The sequence below is a fragment of the Mytilus trossulus genome, chromosome 14 (assembly GCF_036588685.1).
Source record: "Mytilus trossulus isolate FHL-02 chromosome 14, PNRI_Mtr1.1.1.hap1, whole genome shotgun sequence".
Taxonomy (NCBI): domain Eukaryota; kingdom Metazoa; phylum Mollusca; class Bivalvia; order Mytilida; family Mytilidae; genus Mytilus; species Mytilus trossulus.
The window spans coordinates 65,006,953-65,025,846 of NC_086386.1; the positions used below are offsets into that span (position 1 = coordinate 65,006,953).

Consider the following 18,894-nt stretch of genomic DNA (forward strand, 5'->3'; position numbering starts at 1 on the left):
AAGGAAATTAAAAATTAAAATAATTCATTGTTATTAAAAGATGTGCTAAATTAGCATCCCCTCCATTCAAATCATATTTCAGAATATAATTAAACTATATGAATCTTATTGGTGAGAACGCCATTAATTTTGGATTTAGCAACCCTGTTTAATAATTAAAGAATGTATTATTGTTTATATATGCCTGTTTATTCATATTTAATTAGATTATTGTTGTAGTTTAACAATTTATTGATAATGCTATTAATTTTTGTTAAAGCTTGCCCTTTATGTGCTGTCTTTCCTGGAGCCAAAATCTTTACTGAAAGCTGCCCAGACGTGTCGATACTGGCGAGTACTGGCAGAGGACAATTTACTTTGGAGAGAGAAATGTAGGGAAGAAAGTATTGATGATAATTTAGTATATGGAAGTAATCGACTGAGACGACGTCATACCTCACGGTGTCCTTGGAAGTCATTGTACATGAGGCAGCATCAAATAGAACTTAACTGGAGAACAGGAGAAATACCTGGTCCAAAGGTATGTATTACATCAAATAGAACTTAACTGGAGAACAGGAGAAATACCTGGTCCTAAGGTATGTATTACATCAAATAGAACTTAACTGGAGAACAGGAGAAATACCTGGTCCAAAGGTATGTATTACATCAAATAGAACTTAACTGGAGAACAGGAGAATTACCTGGTCCAAAGGTATGTATTACATCAAATAGAACTTAACTGGAGAACAGGAGAAATACCTGGTCCTAAGGTATGTATTACATCAAATAGAACTTAACTGGAGAACAGGAGAAATACCTGGTCCAAAGGTATGTATTACATCAAATAGAACTTAACTGGAGAACAGGAGAAATACCTGGTCCAAAGGTATGTATTACATCAAATAGAACTTAACTGGAGAACAGGAGAAATACCTGGTCCAAAGGTATGTATTACATCAAATAGAACTTAACTGGAGAACAGGAGAAATACCTGGTCCTAAGTTATGTATTACATCAAATAGAACTTAACTGGAGAACAGGAGAAATACCTGGTCCTAAGGTATGTATTACATCAAATAGAACTTAACTGGAGAACAGGAGAATTACCTGGTCCTAAGGTATGTATTACATCAAATAGAACTTAACTGGAGAACAGGAGAAATACCTGGTCCTAAGGTATGTATTACATCAAATAGAACTTAACTGGAGAACAGGAGAAATACCTGGTCCTAAGTTATGTATTACATCAAATAGAACTTAACTGGAGAACAGGAGAAATACCTGGTCCTAAGGTATGTATTACATCAAATAGAACTTAACTGGAGAACAGGAGAATTACCTGGTCCTAAGGTATGTATTACATCAAATAGAACTTAACTGGAGAACAGGAGAAATACCTGGTCCAAAGGTATGTATTACATCAAAGAGAACTTAACTGGAGAACAGGAGAAATACCTGGTCCTAAGGTATGTATTACATCAATTAGAACTTAACTGGAGAACAGGAGAATTACCTGGTCCTAAGGTATGTATTACATCAAATAGAACTTAACTGGAGAACAGGAGAAATACCTGGTCCAAAGGTATGTATTACATCAAAGAGAACTTAACTGGAGAACAGGAGAAATACCTGGTCCTAAGGTATGTATTACATCAAATAGAACTTAACTGGAGAACAGGAGAATTACCTGGTCCTAAGGTATGTATTACATCAAATAGAACTTAACTGGAGAACAGGAGAAATACCTGGTCCAAAGGTATGTATTACATCAAAGAGAACTTAACTGGAGAACAGGAGAAATACCTGGTCCTAAGGTATGTATTACATCAAATAGAACTTAACTGGAGAAGAGGAGAATTACCTGGTCCTAAGGTATGTATTACATCAAATAGAACTTAACTGGAGAACAGGAGAAATACCTGGTCCTAAGGTATGTATTACATCAAATAGAACTTAACTGGAGAACAGGAGAAATACCTGGTCCTAAGGTATGTATTACATCAAATAGAACTTAACTGGAGAACAGGAGAAATACCTGGTCCAAAGGTATGTATTACATCAAATAGAACTTAACTGGAGAACAGGAGAAATACCTGGTCCTAAGGTATGTATTACATCAAATAGAACTTAACTGGAGAACAGGAGAAATACCTGGTCCTAAGGTATGTATTACATCAAACAGAACTTAACTGGAGAACAGGAGAAATACCTGGTCCTAAGGTATGTATTACATCAAACAGAACTTAACTGGAGAACAGGAGAAATACCTGGTCCTAAGGTATGTATTACATCAAATAGAACTTAACTGGAGAACAGGAGAAATACCTGGTCCTAAGGTATGTATTACATCAAACAGAACTTAACTGGAGAACAGGAGAAATACCTGGTCCTAAGGTATGTATTACATCAAACAGAACTTAACTGGAGAACAGGAGAAATACCTGGTCCTAAGGTATGTATTACATCAAATAAAACTTAACTGGAGAACAGGAGAAATACCTGGTCCTAACTCATACATAAATATGTCATTGTATGCGTAAACAATTGTTTTGTCTTAATGAAATATTGATTATAGTAGAAATAGTGCTGCATTTGCTCTCTAGCCAATTTCTCTCAAATATATAAAAGGTTTTTAAGATAAAAAAAAGGGAGTGTTGTTGTTTTTTTATTTGTTAACAGATAAAATATGTTCTATACGGGCATGGAAAGGAATCTTGTAAGTCTGTTGTTTCTATACAGGCATGTAAAGGAATCTTGTAAGTCTGTTGTTTTATTATTACTATTATTATGCATGAAGATGAGAAAAGTTAAAACAAAGGCAAATGTTAATGCTTTGACTATTTATCATACAAAAGCTAAAAATATGTATCTATGATGAGTTTATGATATCAGCCATAGAGTAGAGTAGGGGAATACATGATTCACAAACAAGGAGCCAGGAGGAGACATATTTAATTATACTCCTGCAAAGTAAGATCAACATAGAAAAACAGAAAAGTAAAAAAAAAAGACATGCTCTCTATATTCACGCTCTTAACAATAAATTCAGTAAATAATTATTGTTTACATTCTTTTAATAAATATTCATATCTATTTTAGTTATTAAAAGGTCATGATGACCATGTGATAACCTGTTTAGAGTTTTGTGGTACTCGTATTGTCAGTGGGTCAGACGACAACACCCTCAAAGTATGGTCAGCCATCACAGGAAAGGTAAAGTAAAGCTTCAAATAGGATAGATGAAATAAGAAAGCATATATGTTCAAATTGTCTACAAATTGTAAGAGAGGTCATCCTTGGAAACTAAATAAGAAGAGGTTTATTTCAACTCAAAATCCTCACTCTTCCACAAAGAATAATCAGTCAATAAAAACTGTTTGTGCAAAATCTGTTGGCATCTTTAAAAATCGTATAGAAAACGAGGAAAACTGGAAAAAAAGATCATTTAAATACCATCAATGATCATTTACCAGAATAGGAAAATTAGTTATCCTTACTATGAGCACAACTCACATAAAAGTTTAATTGCAAGCAGTCAGAAAAAAATTTCCTGCAGCAATCCAGGAAGTAACTTGAACTAAAAACTATAAACTAAAAGTAAATAGAATTGTCACTATAAATGTAAAATGTTGATAATTCTGTTTAGGTCACTCATGCTCAATGAAGAAGAAAGTTTCACTTCAGAATTATTTTGTCTATTTTTCAGTGCTTAAGGACATTAGTTGGTCACACAGGAGGAGTGTGGTCATCCCAGATGTCTAACAGTGTGGTCATTAGTGGTTCTACTGACCGCACACTTAAAGTGTGGAATGCCGACACAGGCCAGTGTATACATACATTGTACGGACATTCTTCTACAGTAAGATGTATGCATTTACATAAAAATGTGTAAGTATATGTATAAAATATAACCCCATAAGTATAGGTATAAAATATAACCCCATAAGTATAGGTATAAAATATAACCCCATAAGTATAGGTATAAAATATAACCCCATAAGTATAGGTATAAAATATAACCCCATAAGTATAGGTATAAAATATAACCCCATAAGTATAGGTATAAAATATAACCCCATAAGTATAGGTATAAAATATAACCCCATAAGTATAGGTATAAAATATAACCCCATAAGTATAGGTATAAAATATAACCCCATAAGTATAGGTATAAAATATAACCCCATAAGTATAGGTATAAAATATAACCCCATAAGTATAGGTATAAAATATAACCCCATAAGTATAGGTATAAAATATAACCCCATAAGTATAGGTATAAGATATAACCCCATAAGTATATGTATAAAATATAACCCCTTTGTTGAACATCTGAGTTCATAGTTAACATGCTTCAACAAAATCCACAAAAATTAGTATCCCATGAATAAAAATAAACCCACAGTGTTAAAGTGTAAGGTTGGTTTTTCAGCTCACCTGGCCCAAAGGGCGTAGTGAGCTTTTCTCATCACTTGGCGTCCATCGTTGTCGTTATCATGCATCGTCTGTTAACTTTTACAAAAATCTTCTTCTCTGAAACAACTTGGCCAAATTTTACCAAACTGTCCATAATCATCATTGGGGTATCAAGTATAAAAAATGTGTCCGATGACCTGGTCAGCCATTGCTAAAAATAGAACATATGGGGTAAAATTTAGATTTTGGCTTATAACTCAAACCAAAGCATTAAGAGCAAATCTGACGTGGGGTAAAATTGTTTATCAAAAATGTGTGCCCTGAAATCTTGAAATGAATCAGATAACCGGTAGATTGGTTACTGGTCATTTGACCTCTTATGGAGTTATTGACCTTTATAGTCAATTTGAACAATTTTCATAAATTTTGCAAATTTTGGTAAATTTTTACACAATTTTTTTCTCTCTAACTACTGGGCACAGTGCATAATACTTTAATAGATAGATATCTTTTTAACAGCAAGAGTGTTCGGTAAAGTAATATCTACAAACACATCACCATCACCAAAACACAATTTTGTCATGAATCCATCTGTGTCCTTTGTTTAATATTCACATAGGACCAAGGTGAGGGACACAGGCTCTTTAGAGCCAGAAGTTTTTATTAAATTTGCTGTTGACTGTTCAAGAAAAACCTTAGTCATCTATACTACATTTTTAGATGCAACTGAGATAAACTTGTCTGTGTAGACTTGTTTTGTTTTGATTTGCTCTGCTGTTTGTTTACATTAAAATGGAAAAGTGAACCGTTTTTTCAAGCAAAAAGAATGTACTACATGTAACAATTCAACATTTTTAGCATTAGTAAGTTTGGCAATATTAATAGTTCAAACACTGCAAATATATGGTATATTCAATGCTAATATTTTTCTCATCCAACAATTCCTGATTTTTTTCTGATGGCAGTCATATTGTTATCTCTTTTATTTTCAGGGTGGTGAGTGGCTCACGAGATGCTACATTACGGGTATGGGATATTGATAGTGGTGCTTGTTTACATGTATTGATGGGACATGTGGCAGCAGTGAGATGTGTTCAGTATGACGGAAGGAGGGTGGTCAGTGGAGCCTATGATTATATGGTGAAAGTCTGGGATCCAGAAACAGAGACATGTTTACATACACTTCAGGGACATACAAATAGGGTTTACTCGCTACAGGTAAGAGTTAACATACACTTCAGGGATATACAAGTAGAGTTTACTCACTACAGGTATGAATTTACATACACTTCAGGGACATACAAATAGGGTTTACTCACTACAGGTATGAATTTACATACACTTCAGGGACATACAAATACAGTTAACTCACTACAGGTATGAATTAACATATACTTCAGGGACATACAAATAGGGTTTACTCACTACAGGTATGAATTTACATACACTTTAGGGACATACAAATAGGGTTTATTCACTACAGGTATGAATTTTCATACACTTCAGGGACATACAAATAGGGTTTACTCACTACAGGTATGAATTTACATACACTTCAGGGACATACAAATACAGTTTACTCACTACAGGTATGAATTTACATATACTTCAGGGACATACAAATAGGGTTTACTCACTACAGGTATGAATTTACATACACTTTAGGGACATACAAATAGGGTTTACTCACTACAGGTATGAATTTACATACACTTCAGGGACAAGCAAATAGGGTTTACTCACTACAGGTATGAATTTACATACACTTCAGGGACATTCAAATAGGGTTTACTCGCTACAGGTATGAATTTACAAACACTTCAGGGACATGCAAATAAGGTTTACTCACTACAGGTAAGAATTTACATACACTTCAGGGACATACAAATACAGTTTACTCACTACAGGTATGAATTTACATATACTTCAGGGACATACAAATAGGGTTTACTCACTACAGGTATGAATTTACATACACTTTAGGGACATACAAATAGGGTTTACTCACTACAGGTATGAATTTACATACACTTCAGGGACAAGCAAATAGGGTTTACTCACTACAGGTATAAATTTTCATACACTTCAGGGACATACAAATAAGGTTTACTTACTACAGGTATGAATTTACATACACTTCAGGGACATACAAATACAGTTTACTCACTACAGGTATGAATTTACATACACTTCAGGGACATACAAATACAGTTTACTCACTACAGGTATGAATTTACATACACTTCAGGGACATACAAATAGGGTTTACTCACTACAGGTATGAATTTTCATACTCTTCAGGGACATACAAATAGGGTTTACTTGCTACAGGTATGAATTTACATACACTTCAGTGACATGCAAATAAGGTTTACTCACTACAGGTAAGAATTTACATACACTTCAGGGACATACAAATACAGTTTACTCACTACAGGTAAGAATTTACATACACTTCAGGGACATACAAATAGGATTTACTCACTACAGGTATGAATTTACATACACTTTAGGGACATGCAAATACAGTTTACTCACTACAGGTATGAATTTACATACACTTCAGGGACATACAAATACAGTTTACTCACTACAGGTATGAATTTACATACACTTCAGGGACATACAAATAGGGTTTACTCACTACAGGTATGAATTTACATACACTTCAGGGACATACAAATAGGGTTTACTTGCTACAGGTATGAATTTACATACACTTCAGTGACATACAAATAGGGTTTATTCACTACAGGTATGAATTTACATACACTTCAGGGACATACAAATAGGGTTTACTCACTACAGGTATGAATTTACATACACTTCAGGGACATACAAATACAGTTTACTCACTACAGGTATGAATTTACATACACTTCAGGGACATACAAATAGGGTTTACTCACTACAGGTATGAATTTACATACACTTCAGGGACATACAAATAGGGTTTACTCACTACAGGTATGAATTTTTTTATACACTTCAGGGACATACAAATACAGTTTACTCACTACAGGTATGAATTTACATACACTTCAGGGACATACAAATAGGGTTTACTCACTACAGGTATGAATTTACATACACTTCAGGGACATACAAATACAGTTTACTCACTACAGGTATGAATTTACATACTATTCAGGGACATACAAATAGGGTTTACTTGCTACAGGTAAGAATTTACATACACTTCAAGGACATGCAAATAGGGTTTACTGGCTACAGGTAAGAATTTACATACACTTCAGGGACATGCAAATAGAGTTTACTTGCTACAGGTAAGAATTTACATACACTTCAGGGACATACAAATAGAGTTTACTTGCTACAGGTAAGAATTTACATACACTTCAAGGACATGCAAATAGGGTTTACTGGCTACAGGTATGAATTTACATACACTCCAGGGACATACAAATAGGGTTTACTCACTACAGGTATGAATTTACATACACTCCAGGGACATACAAATAGGGTTTACTCACTACAGGTATGAATTTACATACACTTCAGGGACATACAAATACAGTTTACTCACTACAGGTATGAATTTACATACACTCCAGGGACATGCAAATAGGGTTTACTGGCTACAGGTAAGAGTTTACATACACTTCAGTGACATGCAAATAGGGTTTACTGGCTACAGGTAAAAATTTACATACACTTCAGGGACATGCAAATAGGGTTTACTTGCTACAGGTAAAAATTTACATACACTTCAGGGACATGCAAATAGGGTTTACTCACTACAGGTATGAATTTTCATACACTTCAGGGACATACAAATACAGTTTACTCACTACAGGTATGAATTTACATACACTTCAGGGACATACAAATAGGGTTTACTCACTACAGGTATGAATTTTCATACACTTCAGGGACATGCAAATAGAGTTTACTTGCTACAGGTAAGAATTTACATACACTTCAGGGACATGCAAATAGGGTTTACTTGCTACAGGTAAGAATTTACATACACTTCAGGGCCATACACATAGGGTTTACTTGCTACAGGTAAGAATTTTCATACACTTCAGGGACATGCAAATAGAGTTTACTTGCTACAGGTATGAATTTACATACACTTCAGGGACATACAAATAGGGTTTACTTGCTACAGGTAAGAATTTACATACACTTCAGGGACATTCAAATAGGGTTTACTGGCTACAGGTATGAATTTACATCCACTCCAGGGACATGCAAATAGGGTTTACTTGCTACAGTTACGATTTTTACTGAAGTAATAGAATTAATATGGGGTTCTAGGGTCATACTGATAACTTCTTTTTGCATATTCTCACATCTCTATTAAGCCAAACGACTGTAAGAACATGTAAAAATAAGGTTGACAGGAGCAAACTGAAAACTTGATTCAACAACTTAATGCATGGAAATAAAATCAGGATTGGAAACAAATCTCATAAAACCATCATGAATATTCATGCTGTTTGCCACTGGATGTTTTGCAATCATTCAACCATGCAGACATATAGATAACTTATTTAATATGTGCATAAGAAGTCAAAATTTGTATTAATTTTATAATTTTATTTACAGTTTGATGGGATTCACATTGTGAGTGGATCTCTGGACACATCTATCCGGGTTTGGGATGTAGAAGCTGGCAACTGTTTACATACATTAATTGGTCATCAGTCCTTGACCAGTGGTTTGGAACTGAAGGACAATATCCTGGTTTCTGGTAACGCAGATTCTACTGTAAAAGTATGGGATATAACTACAGGCCAGTGTCTTCAAACCTTACAAGGTAACACATATTATGTAAATAAGTTCACTCAAGGACACCTTTGATTTCTTGAAGGATTACTATAAATATATTATTTTTATGCCCCACCTACGATAGAGTACTATGGACACATTTCTGTTTATTTTATCATTCATTTTTATTCCCCAGTACACTAACCAGGTTTTGTGGGTAAACAGATATCCCCTGTCAATGTTACATGCAAGTGTAGTTCCACTGATTTGGATGTTAATCAATATCTGATTCCTTTACCTAAGCTACTTGTATATGATATAATAGTAGAACTGGTAGAAATTGGTTGACTTTCACATTTAGTCTTCCTCTCAGGAAACTTGCCATTCTCAGTAAAGATTTGTACAAAAGCTGACACTTAGGAACTTCAGAACCATTACATACAGTTTCATTATTTCTTATTTGAATTCAGACAAAACTCACTAAAAATGCATTCTAGTATTTAAACTTTTACCTTGTTTATTTTTATTTCAGGACCCAATAAACATTCTAGTGCTGTAACCTGTTTACAGTTCAACAAAAAGTTTGTGATCACATCCTCAGACGATGGAACAGTCAAAATATGGGACTTAAAAACTGGTGATTTCATCCGTAATCTTGTGGCATTAGACAGTGGGGGTAGTGGAGGGGTCGTGTGGAGAGTTAGATGTAGTAACACTAAACTTGTCTGTGCTGTTGGTAGCAGAAATGGCACTGAAGAAACAAAACTTCATGTACTCGACTTTGATGTGGATGAAAAGAAATGTTTATACTGATTGAGATTATTTATGTACTTGTCATCTGTAGATCAGATTAACAAGGGAGACAACTTATTGGTTAGTGCACATCTGTTCCTGATACTTACAACAGGGCTCCAGTTGGACAGGCATTATGTTGAATGCAAGGAATATATTTCTATTGGCTGTTTGTAGTTCTTGCCTCATCAGATTATACTGTAAATCTAGGATCATTTTGTTCAGATAATAAGTGAATATTATTTATATGGTCACAAGTAGATGATAGTTATAGAGAATGATATAACATGCATTGTACGGTTTTTATATCAAGAAAAGTCTTAAGCTAACAGGGCATACTAATGATAAAACTTTGTGATCTTTTTAAAACTGCATTATATATATATTAAAATCTTTAATTTCAGTAACTTGCTTGAAATGCCAAATATTCTAATAAACGACAGTCAGTCATTCAGTTATTTCTTCTTTAAGATCTTTTAGTTTTTCTGTCCTTACTAATACAGCTATAACTCTTTATCTTTAAAACTGTTTTTATTTTATCAAGCTGGCAACTTTTTCAGATTTTCAATGGAATTGTAGAAACAAAAATTGAAATATTTCTCCTAAATTAGTCTAGTTCTTAACTTATGAAAAGAAATCTTACATTGATCAAATATGGTAATAGTCTGTTATAAAGTGTAAGCAGAAACATCACTTAATGTGTTCACTTTCTGTTGATCAAATCTCTTGTAGTTTATATCAGACATACTTGTATTTCTTTTTTTCAAATCATGCATACAATTGAGTATTTTGTATTTATGTATAATATAAAGGGAACAATCATCCATTTGGTGCATCCTATAGCTGTAAGTCACAGTAATTGTAATACAGAACAACTGTTGTATATTTCAAATTTAGTATTGTTATCTGGTCATCTTGTTGTTATCTGTTTTTGGACATTATTGTTAAGTTTTTTTTAACAATATAAACACTTTTAAAATCACTATAGAAAAGGACATATAATAAGTCTTTGAATATGGCCGCCAAACCAACTTCAACCTGAAACAAATAATTGGATTTTTTTTAAACTTTTTTCTCATCTGTATTCATGCTTTCTAACAATATGAAACGATTTAAGCTAACTCTCCTAAAAATTATTCTTTAAATGAATAATAAAAAATGATTAATCAGTTCCTGCATACTTTTTTGGATCATTTCTTGTGTACTTTTGAAAAGCATTAGTCACTGGTGAAGAAGGGAATATGAACTTGTTTAAATTCTAAAGAAAACCCAAGTTCTTTTGATTTTGGTGGCTAAATCTCTCTTTTCATTGTTAATCAATATTCCTGTATAATTTATTGTTTCCATTATACAGTGTAGTATGAATATGTCTATTGATAATACTTTGTTGACTTTCTTAGCATTAGTATAGATTATCTTGTTAAATATGAATGGAAATGTTGTAATTGTGGAAATATCTAAAAAAAAAATCAATTAGCAGAAAATAGAAATCGCCATATGCATGGATCTAAAATTGATGAAATTGTTTTCCTTTTTCCACAACAGATCATCTTAAAGACAATACATTATACATTGGGACATGGACTCTTTTGTTCTGTTGATAGTAAGATAAATATATATTTTTCACAAAATTGAACAATAATTTTTTTTATTTTTATTTTCAGGGGAAGTAAATCTTATCTTAAGCTATGAAGCATGTATTACAAACTTTCAAACAAAAACCCTCATATTAAACCTCAGGAAAAATGTTGAAAAAATTGATGACACTCAACAAATTTACAGAGATTAAAACAAACAAAAATTGTGTTTTTGCAATGGTCTATATTAAATTTTGGTCAATTAAAATACCAAGAGATTGCTGTATTTGATCATTTGTTTTAACACATTGCTTTATTTGAGCACCATGATAAAATTACACCACTGTTAAAATAACCAGTAAAACAGCTGTTAGATATTGTAATATTCCATCTTTGGCATTTTGCCACAAGGTACAATTTACCTATCAACTTACAAGTTTAATTGTAAAATGTTTAATGTACAATTGTTAAGTGTGACTATTTAAAGATATTGTATACTTGGTTTTGTGTGATTTTTCTGGAGATGAATCTTGGGAGTTAAACAATTTTGTGTTTGAGTGAGATGATTTTTAAATGAATTTTGGTTTGTAAATCTCTTTGATATATGCAGTTTCTTTTCAGACTGCGACAATTTCCTCAATCTATGAAAAGTTAGTTCTCATTAAAATACCACCAGAGTAATGTGTCCATTAAATGAGGGTGGAAACAGAAATTCTATTTCAATACACAGTAAAAGGACACATAATTCTTTAAAGTTGAGAAACAGACCAGATCAAAAGAAATGACTATGTTAGTTTAAGATATCCTGATATTGTACCTTTGATCAATCATAAAATAAATGTAGATGTATATAATAAATATCTACTTAGGTTCCAAAAGAGGCTTTCATTGGCAGAGATCAATTGTATCAATTGACTTTTGTTTGCCACTTGTTAAACATTTGATACAAGGGAATTGTGTATTCTGTTGTATAGATGGAACTTGCTCTCTGTCATCACTTTCACCTGTGATCATCCAAATAAAGGTGAACAAACAATTACTTATGTCAAATACTGTACTAGCATTGTTCTTCAGGGTATCTTTCATCTTTTTTTGTTTTGTTTTAATGAAAACTATTATATGCTTACACTTTCAGACATTACATAATTTATTTGTACACCATGTTATCTCTGCATGACTGATACTGTAAGAATGAGGAATATTAGATCTGTGTGAATGTTTTGTAGTGCTCATAGAAATTGGAATGTCAGTGTAACTTTCGATGTGTGTGTGTGTTTTGTCAGTATGTTTATTTTTCTAGATATTAAATTATGAGTGGTCAGTAATTTTTCCCTATTTTGGGCAAATATGTAATTGTTATATGTATATCATTGTGTTTTCTGCGTATCTTGTACATTTGAAGTCGTGGGAAGTAAGTATAACATACCACTGAGTTTTCTCTTGGAATTCAAGTATTTTCTCTTTAGTCTTGGTCAGGGACAATCTCAAAGTACATAACTGTAACACATTATAGGGTTAGTTATTTATACTTTTTGGTCAAATCTCTATTCATCAACTTAACAAATAAATTGTAACATCATGATTTAACTCTAAGTCTTTACAGCCAATTAAAGATAATATGACACTTTGAGACAGTCCTTGGTTTTTAAATACATCTTAAAGAGGGATTTCATCTAATGAAGTTTATATATATATTATTTATTTATTATCTATCTAGATGCAATATTTGATATTGTGTTCACATTTTGTTCTTACTATCTGTTTATCTGTACATTTTTCTTCATTGTTCATTATATTTTTCAATATTGTTATTTGGTATGTAAATGTGTTGGGATTAAACACTTGTGGTCCGATTTATATAGATAAAATAAGTTGCTTAGCCTTGGCTCTAGGCCATAAAATTCTTCTCAGTACTTGAAAACAAATTGTGCTCAAAATACCAAATCCAGCATTTTGATAGGTTTAATTCTGAGTGTGATTACAGTAAAAAAAGTTTTCTGACCACAAGGCCTTACTAAAGTTTTGAATAGATAAATTCTGGTTTCAAAACTGATTCTTTGTACTCCTTCTCTGTTATAAACATGCTAAAGTTAATGGACTTTAATTGATAAAAAAATCACAGCATGAATTGTGTCCATAAATATTTTTAGAAAGATGTTCAAAGTTGAAAGAATTTATTTGTTAAAATGAAATTTTTTAATAATTTCTTTCTGGCAACCCAATTTAATTTTATAGTCACATTATAAACAATAAAAACTACCTCTTGTAAAATTTGTTAAAATTTTTAAAGATTTGGTGTTCGTGAGTTAAGGAACTTTGATACTTTAAATTCAGATATTATTGCAAAAAATGCAATAGGGTTATAATCACAATAACTTAAACCCACATTTTGATTTTTTTTATAAGAATTAAACAGGATTTTCTCATTGACGCAAAAATAAAAAAGCATTTTGGTCTAAAATAAAAAAAATAGCAATAATAAATGCACACAATAATTTCCGAATTTACATTAATTTTGGTTTTAAAGCTGTCTTAACTCCAAAAAATATAAAATCAAATTAATGATGCCTTGGTATTATTTATTTACTGGTTGTTATAAATATTTGTCTGTGAAACTATTTCTGTTTACATAAAGTTTAGATGTCTGTTTCTTAGTGTATATGTTTTGATCTGTTCCCATGATGATTGTTTTGTTATGTACAGATATTGATATCAATAAATTTATAAGAAATATTTTCAGAATTTAATTTATGGTAACCTTAGAACATCGGGGGAAAATCAGGTTAAATTCTACTTATGGGCCATGACAATAATGATTATTGTCCTGTGCACAATATGTGGTGGGGGACATAGAATTACCTAACGTCCTTACATCAGTCTGTTGGTCTTTTATTGCATGTATTGTTCTCACTTTTACAGTCCTTGCCAGATTTTTATAAAACTTATAAGTTTACATCATTGGTTACATTGATTACCGGTAGTACAATTCGAAAATCAGTGTCCTTTTAAAAAAAAAAATCCTTTGAAAAATTAATTATATAGAACAGACATATTTTAAGAAACTTTAAAAAGCAAATGAGTAGGAAAACAATTGAATATAAAAGTATTGAATAAATTGTATGAACAGAATGAAGTCAACCCAGAGGCATATATATAAAATTGAGAATTGAAAAGGGGAATGTGTCAAAGAGACAACAACCCGACCAACGAGCACACAACAGCGAAAGGCCACCTATAGGTCTTCATTGCAGCAAGAAACCCCTATACCGGAGGCCTGTTTTAGCTGGTCCCTAAACAAACATTTATAGGCCCCTTCAAAATATACACAAGCATGCACGTAGCTACGTTTACGTCAAAACGCCCAGGCGTATACTTGAATTCTGAAAATAAAACAAATAATCGATATAGAATAAGAAAAAACTGGTCAAAAGCACATCAGCCTTGTGCTTCTTTTTCAATGGATTGTAATTTTGAATAAAAAGGGACTAAATTACTCAAATAGATCATTTAATATATTTGTTCAAATCTTTTGTAAAAGTCTGAATCTACTATGAAATCTTATGCCATCACTTGGAGTCCGTCGTCGTCCGTCTGTCGTCGTAAACTATTTCAAGAATCTTCTCCTCTGAAACTACTAGGCCAAATACTTCCAAACTTTAACTGAATGTTCTATAGGGTATCTAGTTTATAATTTGTATCCGAAGTTTTGATCTATCGACAAACATGGTCGCCATTGCTAAAAATAGAACATAGGGGTCAAATGCAGTTTTTGGCTTATATCTCAAAAACGAAAGCATTTAGAGCAATCTGACATGGGTTAAAAATGTTCATTAGGTCAAGATCTATCAGCCCTGAAATTTTCAGATGAATCAAACAACCCATTGTTGGGTTGCTGCCACTTAATTGGTAATTTTAAGGAAATTTTGCAGTTTTTGGTCATTATCTTGAATATTATTAAAGATAAAGATAAACTGTAAAAAAGCAAAAAAGATCAGCAAAGTAAGATCTACAAATAAGTTTATATGACCAAAATTGTCAATTGACCCCTTAAGGGGTTATTGTCCTTTAATAACAATTTTTCACAATTTGTTCATCATATTTGCTAACTTTAAAAAATCTTCAAAAATTTAACCAAACTTCAACTGAATGGTCAGTAGGGTGTATAAAATAAAGTTTGTGTTTTATTTTCTATTTCGTCAAAAAACATGGCCATCATGGCTAAAAATAGAACACAGGGTAAAATGCAGTTTTTGGCTTATATCTCAAAAACGAAAGCATTTAGAGCAAATAAGACAAGAAGTTAAAGTGTTTATTAAGTCAAGGTCTACCTGTCCTGAAATTTTCAGCCAAATTGGGTAACTGGTTTTTCAGGTATAATGCCCCTTAGTTGATGATTTTAAAGAAATTTTGCAGTTTTTGGTTATTATCTTGAATATTATTATAGATACAGATAAACTGTTAATAGCAAAAATGTTAAGCAAAGTAAGATCTACAAATAAGTCAATTTGACCAAAATTGTCAATTGACCCCTTAAGGAGTTATTGCCCTTTAAAGACTTTTTTTTAAATTTGTTCATCATGTTGACTTACTTTAAAAAATCTTCTCCTTTGAAACTGCTGTATCAATTTCAGCCAAACTTAGGCTAAATGAGTTGCAAGGTACTGTAAATTCAGAAATTAATGCGAGGTTTTTATTATTGCGAAAAATGCGAATAATTTAATTTAAACTCGCATTTTGAAATATATTATATGAATTTAACGTGATTTTTCTCAAAATCGTAAAAATTAAAATCGCATTTAAGTCTAAAATGACAAAATCGCAATAATAAATGCACGCAATAAATTCTGAATTTACAATATCTAGTATAAATTTTATATTTTATTTCCTTGTATGTCAACTTGAGAAACATAGCTCCTATGGCTAAAATAGAACATAGGAGAAAACGATTTTTTTTTTTGCTTTTGAAAAAAATAGGACGATTCAAAGAACATTTAAATAAATTGAAAAGCCAAAATAATCATTGATGAGAGATTTAACCAAAAAAATTAAGGTGAGGGATTCAGGCTCTTGAGAGCCTCTTGTCTTATTTTTAAAGCAATTCACTATCTGCTCAGATTCGATATGCTGTTTGTATTTTTGTCGAGCCAATGATTTATGTCCCCAAAAGCGAGACAAAGCGGCATCAATATTTAGGTTCTGAATGTGGGTAAAGTCTTTTGAATGACTCTCCGTGAAATTTGACAAAAGTTGGAGAGAAACTGTTTATGATCAAAAGAGTATTCAGAGCAATATACTAATGCAATTATATCTTTAATTTTCCCGCATTTTAAGGACAAAATGTATTTCTTTCTGCAATTAATAAGTGGTCGCAGTTTGGGCTTACATTTTGTTATTTCTCAATTACATTAACTACTTGTCGAACCTTCAATGAATTTTATGAAAATGCCGAAGAAGCTTTGTCTATGACTAATGTCTAAAGCTAAAATTCTGAAAGCATTCGTTTTCCTTCATTTTTCTGTTCTTTTCTGATAGACAGATAGCCGGACTCTACTTTAAACAATTAATTGTTTTACATGCTCAATTTATAAACCTTCATAGATTGTCGTGAAATATTCCAGTTCAAGAAAAAAATATTAAAAGAAAATGTTAGATTTTTTTTAAATCCCTTTAAAGGAATGATAAATTGATTCACTTTTTGTGTGAAGAAATCCTAGGTGTTCCAGATTTTTTTTATATTGCACCTCTTAGAAATATTTTTCTTCGTGTTCATTAAAAGGTGCTTTTGTCGATTGTATGCTCACTCATGGCAACCTTTAAACTTATTTAAAAGTAATATTGGTTTGGACGTTTTCTCTAAATCAATAACCATTAAGCTGGCTTCCAGTTTAACACGATGGAGTGTTTACATATTACAAAATTTAACCAAAACAAACCAACCATTTAGATTCAAAAGTATGTTGCTATCAATGATTTTTTACTGACAGGAAACATTACGGTATATCATTCTCGATAGCTTTCGGAGGCTTCGTCCCTTTCGAACCCACTACCAGCAGGTGCTTTAACATTGAGCGGTTGGCACCCTTCATATCCCTCGCCAAGTTTCGGGAGTACACGTAAAAATGACCCAGCTACGCTACTGACAAGAAACTAAAATAAAAAATCATACAAGACAAACAAAGGCAAAAGGCTTCTGACTTGGAACAGGCGTAAAAATGTTTTTTTGAGATCTCAACCCTCCCACTATACCTTTAGCCAATGTAGAAAAAACCAAGCACACAACAATACACACAGTAAAACTCAGTTCAAAAGAATTCTGAGTCCGATGTCAGAATAAGTAAACAAAATGAGAATGATACAGAAATTAAGCAGTTACTGGAATGCCGCCCCCCCCCCCTTTTTGGGAAAAAAATTGGTTGCTTATATTGGGAATCATTGAAGTGTGACTGGAGCGGGCCCCCTCTTAGGTCAGTCAGTGGGCCCCCACTTATGAAAATTTATGGATCTTCCACTGGCTCCAGACCTCAATTAAAACTGATGTCTTCATCATATGAATATCAAGTGCAATCCCTCCCCTTAGTGGTTTAGTATTATACCATCATAAAATGTATGAGAAGCATGCCAACAACTGGTTTTAGATGATAAATGTGTTTATTTCCGATACAAAGACCTTATAAGTGAATCAATATTACAGCAAAAAAAAAAACACTCATATAAATGGCCTGTTTATTTATGGATGTTTTATACAAACAGGTTTACTTAAACAAACAAATTAAATTTCATTTCTTATAGTTTTTGATTGAATAAATAAAATTCTTTGTATTACAATAAAGTAAAAAGCGGAGTTACGGTTTATGTTTTGGTCAAGGATGATTTAACCTTGCGTTGATTCAATGCTAAAAAAAAAAGAAAATATACAAAATCCACAGCATTTCCCCTTGTACTGTCATAGTTGGCATTTGGTGCTTGATAAAGGGAGGATTATTGCAAGCAGTGCTAGCAATGATTTCCTAAAAATTAAATCAAGTTTATAAATTAAGATATTGGTTTAAACACATATAAATATGGACCAATTCAAGTACACCTCCTAGAGTGCGCTCGACTTTCGTGACTTAGCACGATTAAAAAATAAAAATAAGATTGTTTAGGACTTTTTGTAAACAACCTAGCACATCATATAGAAAATCAAGTGGGTAATCTATGCTTGAAATTTTATAACAAAAATATCTGTGGATTTTCTACAAAAATCTTGGTTTATTTGCCACAAAATCCCGTCTAACTTTGAAATGTAAATAATGAAACCATAAATAATGCTTGCTCGAAGTTTCCCCTTTGAACATGTACAAAATGGCCCATCTCTATTATTCATTATCTTTGCTGTTTGTATACTATT

At 32.3% G+C, this 18,894-nt stretch overlaps 1 protein-coding gene across 1 annotated transcript in view; it reads left to right on the forward strand.

Moving 5' to 3' along the window:
• Positions 1–14,200, forward strand: part of LOC134696304 (F-box/WD repeat-containing protein 7-like) — a 28,671-nt gene extending 14,471 nt beyond the window's left edge. The window contains exons 8-13 of the mRNA XM_063558021.1: positions 260–520; positions 3,082–3,195; positions 3,689–3,870; positions 5,391–5,616; positions 8,974–9,184; positions 9,668–14,200. Of these exons, the coding sequence (XP_063414091.1) occupies positions 260–520; positions 3,082–3,195; positions 3,689–3,870; positions 5,391–5,616; positions 8,974–9,184; positions 9,668–9,948 (1,275 nt within the window). The 3' untranslated portion in view covers positions 9,949–14,200. The remainder of the gene's footprint in view (positions 1–259; positions 521–3,081; positions 3,196–3,688; positions 3,871–5,390; positions 5,617–8,973; positions 9,185–9,667) is intronic.
• The last annotated feature ends 4,694 nt before the right edge of the window (positions 14,201–18,894 follow it).